Source organism: Vigna unguiculata, chromosome 7, assembly GCF_037176805.1.
Source record: "Vigna unguiculata cultivar grain cowpea cultivar isolate G323 ecotype 2 chromosome 7, ASM3717680v1, whole genome shotgun sequence".
Classification (NCBI taxonomy): domain Eukaryota; kingdom Viridiplantae; phylum Streptophyta; class Magnoliopsida; order Fabales; family Fabaceae; genus Vigna; species Vigna unguiculata.
Window position 1 is genome coordinate 41,651,608 of NC_140798.1, and position 20,610 is coordinate 41,672,217.

Consider the following 20,610-nt stretch of genomic DNA (forward strand, 5'->3'; position numbering starts at 1 on the left):
AGTTTTAAATTATTATCTTTATAATAGTTAGATAAAATAGATGAACAATTTAATTGTAATGTTATAAGAAAATAGTCCTTAATCCACTACAATTATATTGTTATAAATATATAAAATAAATAAAAAGAATAAAACATTTTTAATTGGGTTAATGTGAGAACCCTTCCTCTCTGCCATCCACTTCACTGAAACAGCCCACACTTTCCCCTAACATTCTCTTCTTCTCTATTTCCTTCTCTACCTTCTCTCTACCAGAAATCACCTAAATTCACATCCAAAGGTCTAAAATCCTTTTCATTGTTGCAGAATTCGGGATTGAAGATAGATTAGGACCACTTCCCCAAGCTGAGCCTTCCTTCCCTACGCGTAAGTCAACCTGTATTCCTCCCTTGTCTTCTAATTTTCGAATTTTAGGTAATTCCATCATTCTGGGTTGTGGTAGGATTTGTTCTCACCATTGGCAATTGTAATTCAGTGCCTTAGATTGGGAGATTGAGGTGTCCCCTTTGGTGAAGAGTCTTTGCTTGTGGAAATTCCAAAGGTAAGGGAGCTAGCTAATTTTTACTCAAAATAGTATAAAATCTGTTTTGATGAGTCTGAACTGCATGTTTAAGTATTGAATTGATGATTGAATTGCATGATTTCTGTGTATGTTGATCTTGTGGTAAACCTGGACTCTTGCATGCGGGAACAGGCTTGCAATCTGGTATTTTCGCCTGGGCGAGTGGCTCTCGCCTGAGCGAGAACACCAGGAAAATCACCCATGTTCCTGCGCGAAGTCTCGACTAGGCGAGCTGGGGTCGCTTAAGTGAGAGCTACCCTCGTCTAAGCGAACCAGCCTAGCCTGAGCGAGAGTTCGCCCAGGTTTTTAATTTTGCCACTATTAGAGCCTCGTCCAAGCGAGATTGACTCGCCTAAGCGAGACAGCCTCTCGCCTAGGCTAGATTTTCTAGCTTGAGCGAGGGCCACTGCAGTGGATTGCTTAGAGCCATGTTCTAAAGAGTGAAGTGATTTGTAGTATTGTAATTTGGTGCAGTTAATCTCCTGTATGTTTGAAATGTTATTTAAATGTAGTGAGTATTGATAAGTTGATGAATATGAATTATGAGATGTTGTGTTTGGAATGGAATTTCAAGGGAAATTCATGTGAGCTTGTTAGTGTGTGTAAGGACATGAGGAATCTGTATTGGATGGCATCCTAAAACTCCAATAATCATTCACGCTCATATAGAGTAGAATGGATTATGTCGTGAGGAGTAGTAGGAGGTCCTAGTCTTTGGACTCGATCGAGTCTTAGACGCGAAGGGGACTTACCCTATGAGTGATTGGGTGATAACCCTGATGAGTTCAAATTTTTGCCCTCATTTAATATTTAAATTTGGGGATTTAATTGAATTTTCTGTGCTTAAAGATTGATTTAATTAGGATTTGTGATTATTGGATTTATTGAGTAAGTTTGGTAAAAGTGGCGTAAAAATTGATTTTAGTTGCATAAAATATTATTGGATATTCTAACGTTTGTTAATGCAGCTGGAATTTATTTTTGGTCAATTAATAGTGTGATTTTAAAATATTCAAAGTTACAAAATAAGTCCAAAATCAAGAAATTCTGAAAAAGAATAAAACAGGAGCTAAATGCACCCCCAGATTTTATTTGCACACTCCTCCCTCAAGTGGACCACAAAAACCTGTTCTGCACCCTCAGTTTTCACTAAGTTGCACCCCTCCTACCACTTAAACTCCACTCAACCAGAACAAGCCACGTGTCATAATCCTACCCTCACCAAATTAACCAATCAGATTCTGCCACGTCATCACCTTCATCTCCCAAAACCCTAACCCTAATTTTCTCCTCTCCTTCCACCCTCACACAGCAGCCGCCGTCAGCCGCGCAGCCAAGGAAGAGTGTGAGAGAGAAACCCTAGTTCTGGAGAGAGACGCGCCACGTGTCAAGCTGCTATTGGACAGTCAAACTGGTCAACTGGTCAACTCTTGTCAACTGGTCAAAGTCAGCAGTCAACTCTGGTCAAAACTGCAAATATTGTTAAAAGAGAGGGGCAGAATTGGAAATTGGACAACAATTAAGTTGCTAATTAATTAAATAAAAATAAAAGATTTTAGCAACTGACAGATAAAGCCCAAAGTCCAGTGGAAACCTATATAAAGAGACTTAGGGGACTGACGACGGACAATTGACAACTTACAGCTTAGACACTTAGAACTCTCTGGTTTTGGCAGATACCGTTTCCACCACATCTCTCATTCTTTCTTTTATTTTCTTTCTTTCATATCATCATGTATTCCATCAAAGCCATGGAGGGCTAAGCTTTTAGGGTTGATTCCACTGTAATTTCTTAAATGGATTCTGAGGTTAGATGAATTTATATGTTTTGTTATTTTGATTATTGTTGTGGTTTTTGTTTATCTATGTCCTTTGCTTCTTAATCGAATAGAAAATAATGATTTTAAATCTACATGCATGCTAATCATATGAATTAAAAGGTTTTTAAATTAAATTGAGACTTTACTTTGATTTTGTTTAGAAACTTTCATTTGATTAGATAAGTTTTTGCCAATAATTGAGACTTTAATTTGATTAGAGGTAATTACTTTAACTAAAATTAGTCAAGACTTTACTTTGATTAATTAAGTTTTCTATTTGGTAAAAAAACAAAGGAATAGACATGATTAGGCATAGTAAAATTAATTGAGACTGTACTTTGATTAAATTTACTATGGACAATCTAACAATTCTCACTTTTAATTGAGACTGTACTTTGATTAAAAGTGAGGAAGCCAACAAATGAATTGAGTCTTTACATTGATTTATTTGTAAATCAACAACAATAATTAATTTAACAATAATCTCTAGATAACCAATGAAGAATCTTATTTAGAAAAAGCAGTGGAATTGACCTATTTACTATTACTGTGTTTACAATCTTCCGTGTCATTTTCTTTGCATATCAAAACCCCCTATTTTTATAGTTGCTAGTTTTAAATTGCATTTTTGAGAATCAGATATTTGAGATCAATTCCGTATTCGTTGTGAGACGACTCAGGGTTATCTTAACCTTAACTATTTTCTTCACTACAAACTGGCAATACTGAAGTTGCTAAAGTAGTGGTAATTTGATCGCCTAACGACAGCGATATCAAACCCCTTATGTCCAAACTCTACAGAGTTTGGGAACCATCACAGGTGCAAGCCACCAAGAGCTCCAATGTCACTTATACGATCCAGATATTGAGTCTAGAATTATATATATAATTGCGATATGTGTGTGATTGATGATTATGATATGAATTGTATGATTTCTCTTGATTTCAGTTAGCTCACCCTTCTTGTTTATGTTTGTTTTTCCTTGTGCTTTCTCCTTGCTATGATCACCTGCTGTTGGTGTGAGCAGGACCGAGTCCAGATGAAGATGCCCCTCTCCCTAACAGGAGCTGACTGGTGCTTTAGTGGTTCTGTGGTAGTTCTCGTGAGTTAGATACCATGGAGTTTTGAGATGTTTGGTGTATGTTTGAGTACCTATGTTCTTCATAAGGAATTCATAGAATATGTTTTGGATGACTGTACCAACTGTATATTCTATATGATTGTTCTTCTTACTATCTACTGTGCATAATCATAATATAATGTTTTATTTGATAGCGTGAAAAACTATTAAATGGGATGTTACAGTTAACCTATTAATCCATCAACTTAACATAATTTGAATCGGTTACAAAATATTTAACTCATCAAAAAGTAAATTGAGTTGGATTAACTTATTTTTAGTTTAATTTGATATGAATTATAAACTAGATCAATTCGTTTTGACATCCTTAATTAAAAATACAATTAAAAAAGTACTCACATTTTAATAAAATTTAACAAGTCGGTAAAAAATAAATGTAATTTACTGTTAAGATTAACTAATATAAAAATATAAAAAAAGTACCTGGAATCTTTTCTTATCACATTTGTTTTCCTTGTTTTATATTATGTTCAATGTTTTTTTTCTTAAGTTAAGCTCTAGCATGATTGGTTGAATATAAATTGATACGCGAGGTTCATGTTTATAATGCCATCCAATAAATATCAAGCAGCTAGTCACTTGATGGTCTTAGAAATAATTTATTAATTCAGGTCATGTCACCTAATAATTATTTAAATTATATTCATTTGGTTATTCAATTTTTTATTAAATCATTCAACTCTTGCAGTTTTATAGTTTGTAATAAATTATATTTTTAAGGATCATATTAGTTTTAATTAAGAGTATTTATTAAATCAAATTATTTAATAACTTAATCTGACTTAATTCAATCAAATAATAAGATTAGGTTGGGTTTTAGTTATAACTTATTTAATTCCGATCCTTCTAAATTTAACTTATTGTTATATAAGTTAAGTAATGAATTATGTTGATTTTAAAAAATATATATTTTGAAGTTTAACTTTATAAGTATAATTAATAGATTTGAAGTGACTCTCGTATAATCCTAAATTTCATTATATCTTTAATCAATATGATCTCAAACATATTAATATTTAAAAATTAAAACTTTTAATATTCTCTTATTACTTTACCTAGATAATTTCAACCTCCTAAAAAGTAAATGGAGTTGAATTAGATCTAAGATAAAAATGTATTTTTATATGATCATTCATCATTCTTAGTTTTGATGGGCATAGTCACAGAAAACCGATTATAAAAAGTTTCCAACAAGCTTTGTAGTGATCCATGAAAGCACGAATAAAGAAAATATGGTAGAAGCTAGTAGAAGAATAGTGTGTCCATATGCTTTTGTGTGCAAGGACTTTTTGTCGGTGGTTGTGCAAATATTAGAAAAAGAAAATGATATTTTGATCCATATTATTTTATTTATTTTAATTTATTATTGTAATTAGTGTTAAATTATTTATTTTAATTTTTTAATAATATAATATGATAATTTAATAATAATTAAAATAATAAATTAAAATATTATTATCCATTAAAAAAACAGAGAAAAAGAAAAAAAAAAGATAGTAGAGAGAATATAAAACAGTAAAAAGAATGTTAAAAAATGTACGGAACAGAGTACACATGCACTCTATCGATGCTTACTCCTTCGTAAGTCCTGACATAGCACATTGGGAGATTCATTTCACGCCGCGCGTTTCTCTACTTTTCCCTTTTTATAGAAAACAATAAACTCCTTATTTTTAAATCATTTAAAAAAAAAACTTAATCAGCTTCAGATATTCACATCACTTTTGAAGTCGGCTGGGAGAATATTCATGCAAAAGGAAACTATTTGTATACTAAAGCCTACAAGCAGTTAACAATTTCTTCTTTTCTTCTCTTTTTTATTTTCATATTTAAACAATTTATTATTCTCTTTATTAAAGCTTGTAGCATACATAAAACTAAATATTTAATAGAAGGTTGATAAAAGATATTCATAATTGAAATATTGAAGTATTAACAATGGAAATCATATTATTCATAATTACTCCTAATTTACTGTTCTCTGCATCCTTTTCAGTATCACAATACAAAGATTCTCTTCACTTCCTTTCTCTCCTTCCCCTTTTTCTTTACACTCCAAAGCTTTCTTTCTTTCTATTTCATTTTGTTTTCCTTTAATAATCCCAAAGCTCTCTTTCTTTCTATTTTTTTTTTCTTCATATTAAATGAACAAACTATTAACGGATATGTTAAGCAATTTTTTTTTGTAATATTAAAATTAGTTTATAAATTATTTTGAGTTAATATAGTAATTGTTTTTGTCTTAATTAATGTTTATAAATTAATTAAATAACATAGTTGTTATATTATTTACGTTAAACACTGGTAACGAAAATTATTTTATAATTATTCAAATTATAAATAAAAAAATATGATTTCGAATATGAGAGATTTTGTATAAAAATATTTGAAGAAGTTAATATAATTTATAAGAAAATATTTTTCTTGTTAAAAAATTTATTAAAAAATATTATCACAACTTGAGATACATAATTTGTTATTAGAAAGAGAAACACAGAAGCTAGAGCTAAACCAATTTTAATATGCAGAAGCGATTCAATCTTTTTAAATACAAATTTTCAAAATTTGTAAATTAAAAAATGACAGTTCATTAAATATTATCATCCAGTATTCTCTTTTTATAAAAACTGATCATTAATAAAAAAATTTAGTTATTTTAAACTAATAATATGGTTTAAAAAATCTAAAAATAATTTTCTGTATTTATTCAATTCAAGCAATATTTATAAGAAGGAGAAAAGTATGAAACTGTACAATAAAGAAATGTGCAGTAAACATTCATAATAAAAGTGCACTAACTTTAGTAGACAATGATCTATTTAAATATTTGATGGAACCCAATTGAGTTGAGAACACAAATACCTTGAGAGGAATGTTATAACAAGTATATATATATTCTCTAAACTATAATTATGTAAATTAACATTGGATGCAAACCAATTTGCTAAGTTTAATTATATTTTTCAAGGTTAAGTTTATTTATTTTTATAATAATTGATTGCATAATAAGCACATAATAAATTTTGTTATTTATCCAATAACTATTATAAAAACAATTTATTTTTATTATATGAATATTATTTATGTATTTATTATAAGTATTATCTTCACTTTAAGTTTATTAAAGAAGTAATTAAATTTAATTAAAATAGGTCAAAAGTCAAATGAAAAAAATATTATTTTATGTGTAATTACACATACTGTTTCTTAATTGATTTCAAGCAAGAAAGAAAATGAGAATAAAAAGTTAGGTTTGAATCCATAAAAAGAAGATGAAAGTTTGGAAATAAAAGAAGGTGTGGTGTAAACATCTTTTCATACAAATGTATGAAAATAACACAAGATAATTTATCATGTATTTTTTTAATCTCAACTCATATTAAAAATAATCACATAATTAATTATAAAATCAATTTCTTTATAATATAGGAAACAAAATTAAATCACAATGTATGAATAATAAAAAATCTCGTAAAATGATTCATACTAAAAAGGTTATTCTTGTTTTTATTTCTTTTAATTTGAATTACTTCAGTTTCATTTATTTGTTAGTTTTCACTTTGTCACTTTACCTCACAAAGTCTAAAGTCAAAAAGTAAAGAGAAAAAAAAATAGAGTAAATAAATGAAAAGCAAAAGAGTTAAAAGCATTACCACCCCCAAAGTCTCGATCGTAGCAACAAATTCACCTCAAATTAAACAAATATAAATTTAATGGAGCTATCATTTTCCCACAAGTAATGATATCTGATCTTAGATTACCAGGTTCTTATATTCAAAGTTTCACAATTTTGGCAAAGCACGGTTGGATTGGACACGGTTTTAATGTTATTAATATAGAACAATCTAATATTAATATTTAAAACTCAGACCGTTTAACTAGATCAAATTTGAATAATCCGAATTTAAAATAAATATAGACAAATTTTAAATTTATAAAATAAATATAATTTCTTAGAAAAATTATAAAAAAAAGTTGTGCAATCCAATCCAATTAGTAATTATTGGAGAAATGACGAAATGAATAGTTACTGGTAATAGTCCTAAAACGTGTTTAGGGTTATTGGTCATGGCAGAAAGTGTTTGTTACTATTAATGAAGTTTTTTGAAACCCAATCATAAATCATACAACTAATAATATTTTCATAATCGCTAACTTCACACTTAAAATTTGGTGAGCGATGTCACCTCAAACAATAATCAGTGTAAAACTTTGATTATCTTTATATATATTTGAACATTTATGTGTGTTTTGTTTTTTTCTATTTTTCAATACCATAAATTCAAGAACTAAGGTTTAGAAGTTAACATTCGAAAAGTTTAATAATTTAACGACCACAATTGCATCGATTCTGAATATTATCACCACTGTACAAACATTGCCAATGAATAAGGAACAAAAACAAATTGGGAGATAAGAAATAACCAAACAAATCCAAAACAAAATTCAACTACTAATTACGCACAAGTCTCCATGTGTCTTTATTGTGACTTGCTCCGAATATTGGGTCTGCTTTAGTATTGTTCGCCATGCCTGCTAATAATATAAAGAATACAGAATACTTTGACCAAGTTATATTTAACAAACTTGAAAAAAAACAAAGGTAAAAGAAATCTTAAAATTTTATTACATTTTTATAAAAAATAAAACAATTTTATTTAATAATTTTGTTAAAAAATCATTTTGGAATAATATATACTACTCTGTTTCTCTTTCATTTCTCATATGATTCATGTATAATATAAAGAATTTTGTTAACTCGTGTTTTAGAACATTAGTTAATAATAATAAATATACATTAAAATCTATAAAATTTTATAATTAATTATAATATTAAATAAAATTTGATCTAATAACAACTAATACAATTTTATCATTTTAAAAAGACAAAAATATTCATAAATATTATACGATTGTTATAATATTTTATTTGATATTTATCGATAAAATTAAAAAAATAATTAAATACTAAAATAATTATATTTTAATGTTATTAACAATCAAAATATAATTAAATATAGACAAGTTTAAATTAATAGAAAAATCAATAAAAATTAATATTAAACATTTAAAAAATTTATAACAAAATAAAATAAAAATTAAAGTATCAATCTAAAATGTAATTAAATTTATAAAATACTTATGTTTATAATTTAAAAATTTTAAAAATATTTTTGTTTTTATAAAATCAATTATATATTTATATTATTTTAATTAATAAAATTAATTATTTTAATTTTTAATGTAAAAATAATAAAATTTATGTGGATTTATTATTTCTTAACTAATATACTTAGAACACTTGTTAAAATTCTTCCAACATAAAACGCTCTCCTATGTTTGCGAGAGTTTGCATGTATATATACATAATTTGTGTTCAATTCAAACTAATGTATTCCTATTTGTTATTATTATTTTTATTAGCACCATTCTTTAACCATATATAGAAAACAACCCAATGAAACATGTACACCTAATGACATCGTGTATCTATTCTTTATTTGATTATCTCTCACCTAAATTTGGACATGTATACAAAAATGTAGATTTTAAATTTAATTTAATTCTATAAATTTAACTTAAAAGATGTAATTTACACTTTATTACAAATTATGATTTAAAATTCTAATTTTAAGTTTAATTCAATTTTAAAAATCAACTTGTAATATAATATATATATATATATATATAAATTAATTTTATTTATAGTTTATGTAGGATTTTTGACATGTTTATTAAAAACATCATGTTGTGTTAACTTGTTTTGTCTTCTGTTAAGTTTAAACAACAACATCAATGTAAATAGGAAATATGAGCATTATCTTAAACACCATCACTTAACAATACTTTGTACACGCATGTTGAAAAGGAAAGTGTGCCGTATGAGAAAATTACAAAGTATTGCTATTACTCATCACAAATCATGCACTATCAATATTTCACAAGAAAATTATTATAAGGTATATCACACTGCTATTATAATGATTTTGTAATAATTAACTTAAAAGTCACTTCATAGATTTAACTGACTATAATAGTGTGAATTTTCTGAGAAAAAAAAAATACATGTGTCGAACAAATGGGAGTTTAAAATCCTGAACCTAAAGATAAAAAAAAAAAAAAATCATCTTTGGAGTTGCCCTCTTAATTTAAAGTCTTTTGGCCTTTATCTAATTAGTCGAATCAATTTTCAAACAATACATATTAAGAAAGTGATGATTTTTTGTGGGAAGATTAGTAAGATATGAACTAAATTAATATATAAATATTAATTTTAAGTGAACAATATATATATATATATATATATTCTGACAACTGATCAAATTCAATTATTGAAGGATCCATTTTACGCACAGAAAGCAACCAAACACATATTCAGTTATTGAAATACCAAAAAACATAACATTCAACATAATATACATATTCGTTGCATTTAAGTCTAAAATGTTATAAACCAAAAATATAAATTTAATCATTAATTTTAATACTGAAAATTTTTATATGGTTCTAAAAAAAATTGATATTAAGTTTTTCTCACACAAGTAGAACTCAAATTTATCATAATAGTTTTTTGCCCATTTACACAGAAATCTACACAGTTGCAGAATATTCTAAAGGATATGTTTTTAACAGTACAGATAATATTTTAAGTGAAAATAAAACTTCTACAGTCTTTTGCAAATATATTTTGGCTAAAAGTGAGATTGTAGTCCTCTCGGTAAGTTTGGTATTTTGGAGACAAAAGTGTGTGTGATAGATTCTCCAATTCCTTTTATTTCTTCAAAAGTATTTTTTTTTTAAATAATGATATTTTGACAATATGTTTTAAGTGATTTTTTTGAAATATTAAAAAAAAAAAGAGAGAAATCACTTACATATCAAATTATAAGAGAATGTTAATTGTTAAAAAGTTTTTTTTTTTAAATTATTCATCGGTATAAAGTTGATACAAAGTCTTAGAAAAATTAAAAAAAATAAAAAGATTAAATTTTCATTGCTTTTTATTGACTATGATACGCGAAAATTTTAATTTGGTTTTATTAATTAACATTCTCACCACATAAAAAGAAAATTAACTATAAGGGAACAAATGTCTAACCCAATACTTTAAGACTACTATAGTTTATAAGATTATGTTGTCCCAGTCAAATACAATTTCAAACATTGTTTTTCATATTTTTCAAAAGTTTGGAGAAAATAAAATACTTTTACAAATTAGTTTATTTTGAAATAATCTCTTTTGTAACTTAGCCGATTGAATGATGAATATTCGGTGGTCTGGTCCTTTGTGGAGATGGAAAAGCATTTTCCTTCTTTTACCTAACAACGTAAACATGTAAAATGAAAGAAACTGCCACACCCACAAGTATAACTAATAATAATTATTATAATTCCAACTTGATAGTGACTAATTAGATTTTTCACATTATATAACTGTTATATACTTTCTTCTTCGAAAATTTTTTTTACCCCATTTCATACTTACACAAGAGTAAAAAAAGATCATAAAAAATTAAACTTTTGTATTTATAAAAAAGGAAAGTAAAAAAGGTGATGATAGTCTCAAATGCGAGTGAAGATATTTTGGGCGTCAAAACATGTATTCCTCTTGGTTACACAGTGCTTTCCATCTTTCTTCTTGTTATGTTATGACATCCTAGTAAGAAGCCACAATTTACATTGCGCTTTTTCTGGGAACAACACATTAACATGCAGACAAATAAAACGGTGAAAAAGAGAGGGAAAATATTACTACTACTATTACCATGTTTGTTCTATAAATGCAAAGATTCTTTGTACCACCCGCAAACCCGTCATTTCGTGCTTTCTCTATCTGTTTTTGTTTTTCCACACCCGCTTATGCACTATTAATGCATTATCCTTCTATTCTTAAGTGCTTCTTTATAATTCGGCTTCACTCCAATTAATGCAAATGTATGCACCATTTGCGTCTCTATATATCATCCATATATAATAATACTATTCTCTTTCATGAACATGCATGTATGCATGTTATGCTTTTCTGCGTGATTCAGCTATAATATATACAGAGAGTCAAGGACCACGTTTGGTTAAAGCTCCTTTTGGTTCTTTTCTTTATTCAGGCACACACTTCGCTCTTCAATCTTACACATGATTCTTCCCTTTCCGCCTTTTTCTCTCTGAAGGGAATGCTTTTGTGTGAGTCGGTAACTTGGACTGGATCACAATTATTCGGTCACAATTATGAACCCTTTTCTTTTGTAACCTTGCATGCATTTAAAGGACCATCTCACAACATGCTGCTCACTAGTGTTCTTGCATACACGCGTTGCTCTCTCGGTGTGAGGTTTGCATGCCAACATCATATATATATATATATATATATATATATATATATATATATATATATATATATATATATATAACTCTCCTCATTGTAGTTCATCTCTACTCTAACTGCATAGGCAAATGTGCTCACACTTCAGCTTATGTTGTTTTGTATTCAAAGTTGTTTATAATAAATATATTATTTAGCAGGAGAACTTTGAAAAGAAACTGGTATATTCAGCTAAGCAGATCCAAAACATGCTGTGATTAAACCCTTTACAGACTTACATTTTCGTGGCGTTTTCGAGTGTGTTTCTTTTGTCAAAACCTTGTTGATGATCCCTTTTTTCTGTTTTTATGGCTGTTGATGTTACAGAACAAGGAGAGTAAGGCTTTGAACAATGGAGAAGTTTTGCAGCATGTTTTGTGGGGAAGCTGGTTGTTCAGTGCCAGGAGGGAATGCTTGCATTTATGATTTTGAGTTTCTGAAAGATCCATCCTCGTGTATCAACCATTTGCTATTCATTTGCATTGATGTGTTGCTGCTGATCATGATCTCATTTGCGATCCTCAAGAAGTCGTCAGAGAAACCATCTCAGGGTGTAATCAGAGTGCAAAGTTATTCCAAATTGCAGCTAGTGTCTGCCATAGCCAATGGATCTCTGGGGCTGATACATTTGTGCTCAGGCATTTGGCTTTTAGAGGAGAATCTGAGGAAAGCACAAACAGCTTTTCCTCTTGATTGGTGGATCCTAGAATTCATTCAGGGAATCACTTGGTTGCTGCTGGGTTTTACAATAAGTCTTCAGCTGAAAAATCTTCCAAGAGCATGGTTATTTATGTTTTCTGTTGTAATCTTCTTGGTTTCTGGTATTCTCTGTGTTTTATCCTTGATTTATTCAATTGACAACAGAAAACTATCCCTGAAAATATTTCTAGATGTTTTATCTTTTCCAGGGATAATTCTGTTGCTATTGTGCATTTACAAGGAATCTAAGTGCAGAGACACTGAGAGAGAAAACAGTGGAAGTCTGTATACCCCTTTAACAGAAGAGACCAATAAAGATGACTCTGTTGGTTATGTCACACTATTTTCAAAAGCTGGATTCTTCAGCAGGATGTCATTTTGGTGGATGAATCCATTGATGAAAAGGGGTAAGGAGAAAATACTTCAGGAAGAGGATATTCCAAAGTTGAGAGAAGAAGATCAAGCAGAAAGTTGTTATTTTCTGTTTCTAGACCAATTGAACAGACAGAAACAGAAAGAACCATCATCGCAGCCATCAGTTTTGACGACAATAGTCATGTGCTACTGGAAGGAGATTTTGATATCAGGATTATTTGCTTTGTTAAAGGTAATCACTCTCTCTTGTGGCCCTTTGCTTCTGAATTCCTTTATATTGGTTGCCGAGGGTCATGGGAGTTTCAAATATGAAGGCTATGTATTGGCCATATCACTGGTCTTCACAAAGATCATAGAATCCTTATCACAAAGACAGTGGTACTTCCGCACCAGACTCATTGGTATTAAAGTTAGATCATTGCTCATTGCAGCAATTTATAAAAAGCAACTAAGGTTGTCCAATGCTGCAAGATTGACGCACTCTGGTGGTGAGATAATGAACTATGTGAATGTGGATGCTAATAGAATTGGAGAGTTTCCCTATTGGTTTCACCAGACGTGGACAACAAGCGTTCAGCTATGTATTGCACTGGTGGTGCTTTTCCGTGCTGTTGGACTGGCAACATTTGCCTCATTGGCGGTGATAGTTCTAACTGTGCTCTGCAATACTCCACTTGCTAAGTTGCAGCATAAGTTTCAGAGAAAACTTATGGTGGCACAAGATGAGAGATTGAAGGCCACTTCCGAGGCTCTTGTCAGCATGAAGGTTTTGAAGCTATATGCGTGGGAAACCAATTTCAGAAATGCAATTGAAAAGTTGAGGGATGTGGAACTCGAAAGGTTGTCTGTGGTGCAATTGAGAAGGTCATATAGCAACTTTCTCTTTTGGGCTTCACCTGTTTTGGTCTCTGCTGCTTCCTTCGGGGCATGTTACTTGCTTGATGTTCCTTTGCATGCAAATAATGTTTTCACTTTTGTAGCAACTTTACGCCTTGTTCAAGATCCTATTAGAACAATTCCTGATGTAATTGGAGTGGTGATTCAAGCAAAAGTTGCATTTGCAAGGATTGTAAAATTTCTTGAGGCGCCTGAACTGCAAAGTGAAAATGCTAGGAGAGGTTTCAGTGAGGATACGAGGGGCTCAATTTTGATCAATTCGGCTAACTTTTCATGGGAAGATAACATGTCAAAACCAACACTGAGAAACATAAATTTGGAGGTTAGACCGGGGAAAAAAGTAGCAATCTGTGGAGAAGTTGGCTCAGGAAAATCAACCCTTTTAGCAGCAATTCTCAGAGAAGTTCCTATTACTCGTGGAACTGTAAGTTTTAACCTCTTTTATGCTTATAGAAAGCACTGCAATAGCTTGTGGTAGCTTAAGTAGTTTCTAGCAGATAACTTAAATTTAAGGGTATTTTATTCCTATCTCCAATTCGGTGTAGATTTTATGATTGTACTGTTAGATAACTGATTTTCTTTTTCGAATTACAGATTGAAGTTCATGGGAAATTTGCCTATGTTTCTCAAACAGCATGGATACAGACAGGTACAATACGTGAGAATATATTGTTTGGAGCAGCCATGGATGCTGAAAAATATCAAGAAACACTTCATAGGTCTTCACTGATAAAGGACCTTGAGCTGTTTCCACACGGTGATCTCACTGAAATAGGGGAGAGAGGAGTTAACCTGAGTGGAGGTCAGAAGCAGCGAATTCAACTTGCTCGCGCTCTTTATCAGAATGCAGATATTTATCTCTTGGATGATCCATGCAGTGCTGTTGATGCACACACTGCTACAAATTTGCTCAATGTAATGAAAAAGAAAAAACACCATTTCTTCAGATACTATATTTATGTTTGCTTTTTATTGATAGACAAACCTTTGAAACTTCACAGGATTACATCATGGAAGGACTTGCAGGGAAGACGGTCTTACTTGTGACTCATCAAGTTGATTTTCTTCCAGCCTTTGATTCTGTTTTGGTAATTTTCTCAATCTTAAAAGACATTAATCATGTGAATTCTCATTTTTTTTCCCCTCTAATTAATCACTTTAGATTTGTTGTTTCCATTCAAAAGTTTTGCTTTTTGTTTGTTCAAAGTTATGAATGATGACAAGATTTTTACTTACAGTTGATGTCAAATGGGGAAATCATACAAGCTGCTCCTTATCATCATCTGTTGAGTTCAAGCCAAGAATTTCAGGACCTTGTTAATGCTCACAAGGAGACAGCTGGTTCTGACAAACTAGTGGATGTTACTTCTTCTAGTAGAAATTCAAACACTGTTACAGAGATCAGTAAAATACAAATGGAGAACCAGTGTGAAACATCACAAGGCACTCAATTAATAAAGAAAGAAGAAAGGGAGAGAGGAAATAGAGGATTCAAACCTCACTTGCAGTATCTGACTCAGAACAAAGGATACATATACTTCTCTGTGGCTTCTATTTCTCACCTTATTTTCACAATTGGCCAGATCTTTCAGAACTTATGGATGGCTTCCAGTGTTGACAACCCTTATGTCAGCACATTGAAATTGATTGCAGTGTACTTGCTGATTGGGTTTATTTCTGCATGTTTCTTGTTCATCAGAAGTCTTGTTGTGGTTGCTATGAGTATTCGAACATCAAAATCTTTACTTTTACAGCTACTGGACTCCCTTTTTCGTGCACCCATGTCATTTTATGACTCCACACCATTGGGAAGGATTCTTAGTAGGGTAAGCATATCAAATAGTTCTTTCTTCTTCCTGTGAAATGCAATGAAAATGTTAATATTTTAAATTTTATCTCCTTGTTCAGGTCTCCTCAGATCTAAGCACTGTTGACCTTGATGTCCCATTTGGCCTTATTTTTGCTGTGGGAGCTACTACAACTTGTTATTCAAATCTTGCAGTTATAGCAGCCATTACTTGGCAAGTTCTGTTTATCTCTGTACCAATGCTTTACATAGCATTTCGCTTGCAGGTATTAATTACACAGATTCTTTGATCTATTTTTCTTAGGGATTTGGTTCTATATTTAACGGTGTAATATCATCTTAACTTACTTTTATTTGATAATCATTAAAAGTATTTTAAAAAGATAAACACATATCTTTTTATTCTATATTGTATTATAAATTATGTGTTTACCATTTTATGCCTAATTAAAGAAGGTAAACAGATAATATATAAGACATACAAAACAAAAGTTATGTGTGATTTATTAAAATAGTAAAAATTATTATTTATAATCCCTAAAATTAAAAATAAGTTATAAAATTAAATTTTACGTTATTTTCTTATTAAAGAAAATAAGAAATATATTACTTAATTGAATTATATAACTAAAAATAATTTAATTGTTTTTATTTAAAATATTTTAATTTTCTTAACTAAAAAACTTTAAAAAAATGGTAGGAATCTAAACTCAGCTTAAAAAACTGCACAATATAAAATCAAATGAGTTCATTAAGCTTTTATATGCATAACTGTGTTTAATACAAAATATTGTTTGCTGGAAACACAGTCTAACAATAAGAACCTGATTTATGTAGAGATATTACTATGCCACTGCAAAAGAATTGATGCGGATGAATGGCACGACAAAATCTTATGTGGCTAATCATCTTGCTGAATCTATCGCTGGAGTTGTGACAATAAGGGCTTTTGAAGAGGAAGATCGTTTTTTTGCTAAGAATCTTGATCTAATTGATGTCAATGCCAGTCCTTACTTTCATACCTATGCAGCAAATGAATGGTTGATGCTAAGGTTAGAAACAATCAGTGCAGTGGTTTTTGCATCTGCAGCACTCTGCATGGTGGTACTTCCACCTGGGACTTTCAACTCTGGTGAGCCTTCAGTTTTTTCTATCTTTGAAATTAATGTCACTGTATGTGTTCTGCAATAGCTTACACATAATGTTTATTGTCTTGTAAAACTTTAACATTCTATCTTATGCATGTATTTTCTTTATTACAGGGTTTATTGGCATGGCTCTGTCATATGGTCTTTCATTAAACTCTTCCCTAGTGTTTTCAATTCAAAACCAATGCACTCTAGCGAATCAAATCATATCAGTAGAGAGGCTAAATCAATACATGCATATACCAAGTGAGGCCCCAGAAGTGATAGAGGGAAATCGTCCCCCTACTAATTGGCCAGCTGAGGGAAAAGTAGAAATTCATGATTTGAAGGTAATAAAGTGAACTAGCTGCAAGTTTCTTATTTTGAAAATTAGGTGGGACTTTATCACTGACACACATGATTTGTTTGATGAAATACCAAACAGATAAGGTACCAGCCTGATTCACCACTAGTACTGCGTGGGATCACATGCACATTTGAAGGAGGGCACAAGATTGGTGTTGTTGGCAGAACAGGAAGTGGAAAGTCCACTCTTATAGGGGCCCTATTCCGTCTGGTAGAACCTGCTGGTGGAAAAATAGTAGTTGATGGCATAGACATTTGTTCTATTGGACTTCATGATTTGAGGTCACGCTTTGGTATCATACCTCAGGATCCTACTCTTTTCAATGGAACTGTCAGATACAATTTGGACCCCTTAGCTCACCACTCTGATCAAGAGATATGGGAGGTAACAACTAATAGTATCATAGTATTCAACAAGTACATCAAGTCTGTTTGGGAAAACTTTTTCATGAGCCTTTATAGTAGAGGAAATTAGAAAGATAAATTGAATTTCAGAAGTTAAAATCAACTTTTATAATATGCACTCTAGTTGTTTGAGAAGTTGAATGAGATAACTTACATCAAAATTAAGTTCATGAATTGATATTAGTTTATAGAAGAACTAGATCCATGTTTTGTTCTTATTCTTTTCCTGCACGAAAAAGTTGATTCTGGTAGTTTATCTTTTCTCTGATTTGCTGAAGTGGACTAGTTGTTGTTTGCATGTGAAGGTTCTTGGGAAATGTCAGTTGAGAGAAGTTGTTGAAGAGAAAGAAGAGGGGTTGGATTCTTCAGGTGCACTTTTAAGCTTTGTTGAAACAACCTTACAGAAATCAAGTGTTGCTTGATTAACTAATTGCTAGTGATGAAACTTTTGTGCAGTTGTTGAGGCTGGGGCAAATTGGAGCATGGGGCAACGACAGTTATTCTGCTTGGGGCGTGCCCTTTTGAGGAAAAGTCGGATACTAGTGCTTGATGAAGCAACTGCATCAATTGATAATGCAACTGATTTGATTCTGCAGAAAACAATTAAGGGAGAGTTTGCAGATTGTACTGTAATCACTGTAGCCCACAGAATACCAACTGTGATGGACTGCACTAAGGTTGTGGCCATCCATGAAGGTATTGCATCTTATTTACCACAAGACACAAGTTTTCATATTAATCCATAGACCTCAAAACATCCTAAGTTAACGAGGTTGCAATACTGAATGAGTATTATAACATACCATTAATAGATGCTTATATTTGAGCAAAGGGTAGTAAAATATGAGGTGTTTGATTCAACATTTTAAGAAGATAATAAAACATTTGATCTTGCTTACTAAGAAAAGAAAATTGTGTGACTGTTTTTTCAGGAGAATTGGTGGAATATGACGAGCCAATGAACTTGATGAAGAGAGAAGAATCACTGTTTGGACAGCTTGTGAAGGAATACTGGTCTCATTTGCAGGCTGCAGAATCACACTAAAGCTCGAAATGTTTTCTTTTTATGCATCTCGTGTGTTCATAGGTGTTAAAGAGACTTGTTGTCTATGATACGAGTCAATTTACTCCAACCAGGTTTATGAACTAAGCAAATTTAAAAGTTTCAAGACCTGAAGTGAGTTAACTCGTCTTATCTTCGTAGACTTTTTTTTTTGGTTTTCAAAATTTTCTTCATATCTTTATTTTCTTATTCTGAGTTTGTTGTAATGAATTAGCACGTTGCATTCTCTCTATTTACATACATTCTTCTTATATTTGTGTGTGTTTTTTCTTAATTTTGTTTTATTAAACTAGATAAACCAACTCGTGAATTCACGTAATTAACCCACAACTTATTGTAAGTTTGTTTTTTTTTTTTAAGAAAAAAAAATAGTTATCCTTTGTAGTTGAAAAAATTGATCTTTGAGCCCAAAGATAACACTGCTATAAAGATAGTGGTGGAATCGTTATGGTCATGATGGTGGTTTTGACATTAACATCAACAATGATTGATGATAGTGGTAAAAACTCTAGGATTGATTTCTTGTTAAAACCTATAGCTTCAATTTTTGGCTAATGCTTTTGTTATGAAAATTGCATTTGAAAACGAGAAACAGAAGCCTTCATTTATTTAATTATCGTACAAATTTGTCCCATTTTTGAAAAGTCTAACTTGACCTCGTTGATTAGTCAGTTAAATATTTTTAAATAATTAATGCTAGTTAAAAAAAAAGCTTCACTAACTACCTTTACGGAATATCTAGTCAAATTTTTTTATTTACAAAATACCGGAATCCAAAATTTTATTTAAAAAAATGGTGTGAAGTCAGACTAACAATTTTTTAATATATATTTGAAAACTATTCCATCTTTAAATTATTTAAATAAAATGGTTTGTTAGATCCAAAAGAGTTTTTAATTGGTTTAAGTTGTGATATTTTTTCATAAATAAAGATTCTGCTTTGGATACTTTTTTAGGGTAAAATGGAACTCCGTACCACTTAACTAATCATGAAGGGAACACGAAAACAACTTTAAATTTCTCTCAGACGCTGAATAACATGTGTAAAGACATATATAAGCATGCAGAATTTGAAAAGACAAAAGAAAGTAAGAGAAGGAAAAGAAGAAAAGAAACAACTAGAAAAAGGAAAAAAATGGGTCCATGGCTAATGCCCTCTCATATTTGGGTTTAATTTTCATAATTATCTTATAATATGTTGTGGGGCTGTAAATAAATTAAAGTAGTTAATATAGTTTATATCTTTTCCAAATATGTGTCATAAATAAAGTAGATGAATATTCAAATAAAAATAAAAAGTCCATATTATTTTATAGTTTATCATCTAATTAATTAATATACTATTTTATTTTTGTTAGAAATCTATAGGACAGGTTTGCAATATATAAGTAGAAGTAACTCATGTTATAAGTTGATTTTGGCAAGATTATGTTAAACTTAAAATTTAGTATTTAAAATGGTATAAAGTCACGTTATTATTATTATTTGTTTAGTGTATTATTTTACTATCGCTAATTGTGAGTGTTTGTTAAAAATCCAACATTTAATAAATTAATCTTAAAATTCGTTTTTTAAAGAGTTTGAATGTTTATTGGATTTAAACTTAACTTTTCATACTAACTTTAATAATTATATATTAATTTGTATTATATGCATATTGAGTGTTCTAAGGGAGACAGCACAATATTAAAATAATATATGCTTACTTTGTAGATTCTTTCATTCACCTTTTTTTCTTGCAGAGTCTCAAACACTAAATTTCATGCACTTTGTATTCCATTTGAAAGCCACTATGTGGGTTCGTATATCACACATGATAGAGGGAATAACAAACAAAAGGATCATGATTCCACGCTTTTGAGTATATTCATAATACATTATGTTAGATATAAATAGTTCAGAACTGTAAGACAAAAGTTGTTTAAACATGTTAATATTAAATACTTCAAATAAAGTTTAAGAAAGAGTAAATATATTTTGACAAAAAA

General features: G+C 30.3%; 1 protein-coding gene and 1 long non-coding RNA gene across 2 annotated transcripts; both read left to right on the forward strand.

Annotated features, from left to right (window-relative positions):
- The first annotated feature begins 203 nt into the window (after positions 1-203).
- On the forward strand, positions 204-3,577 carry LOC146884878 (uncharacterized). Its single transcript, XR_014996648.1, has 3 exons — positions 204-366; positions 476-541; positions 3,411-3,577. It is a non-coding gene; the product is annotated as an uncharacterized LOC146884878 (long non-coding RNA).
- Positions 3,578-11,957: 8,380 nt separating this feature from the next.
- On the forward strand, positions 11,958-18,873 carry LOC114192301 (ABC transporter C family member 10-like). Its single transcript, XM_028081984.2, has 11 exons — positions 11,958-14,278; positions 14,449-14,769; positions 14,856-14,942; positions 15,093-15,680; positions 15,763-15,927; positions 16,499-16,793; positions 16,924-17,138; positions 17,234-17,539; positions 17,865-17,928; positions 18,016-18,255; positions 18,492-18,873. The coding sequence occupies exons 1-11, from the start codon at positions 12,236-12,238 to the stop codon at positions 18,602-18,604; spliced, it is 4,437 nt and encodes a 1,478-aa protein (XP_027937785.1). The 5' UTR covers positions 11,958-12,235; the 3' UTR covers positions 18,605-18,873.
- Positions 18,874-20,610: the final 1,737 nt, after the last annotated feature.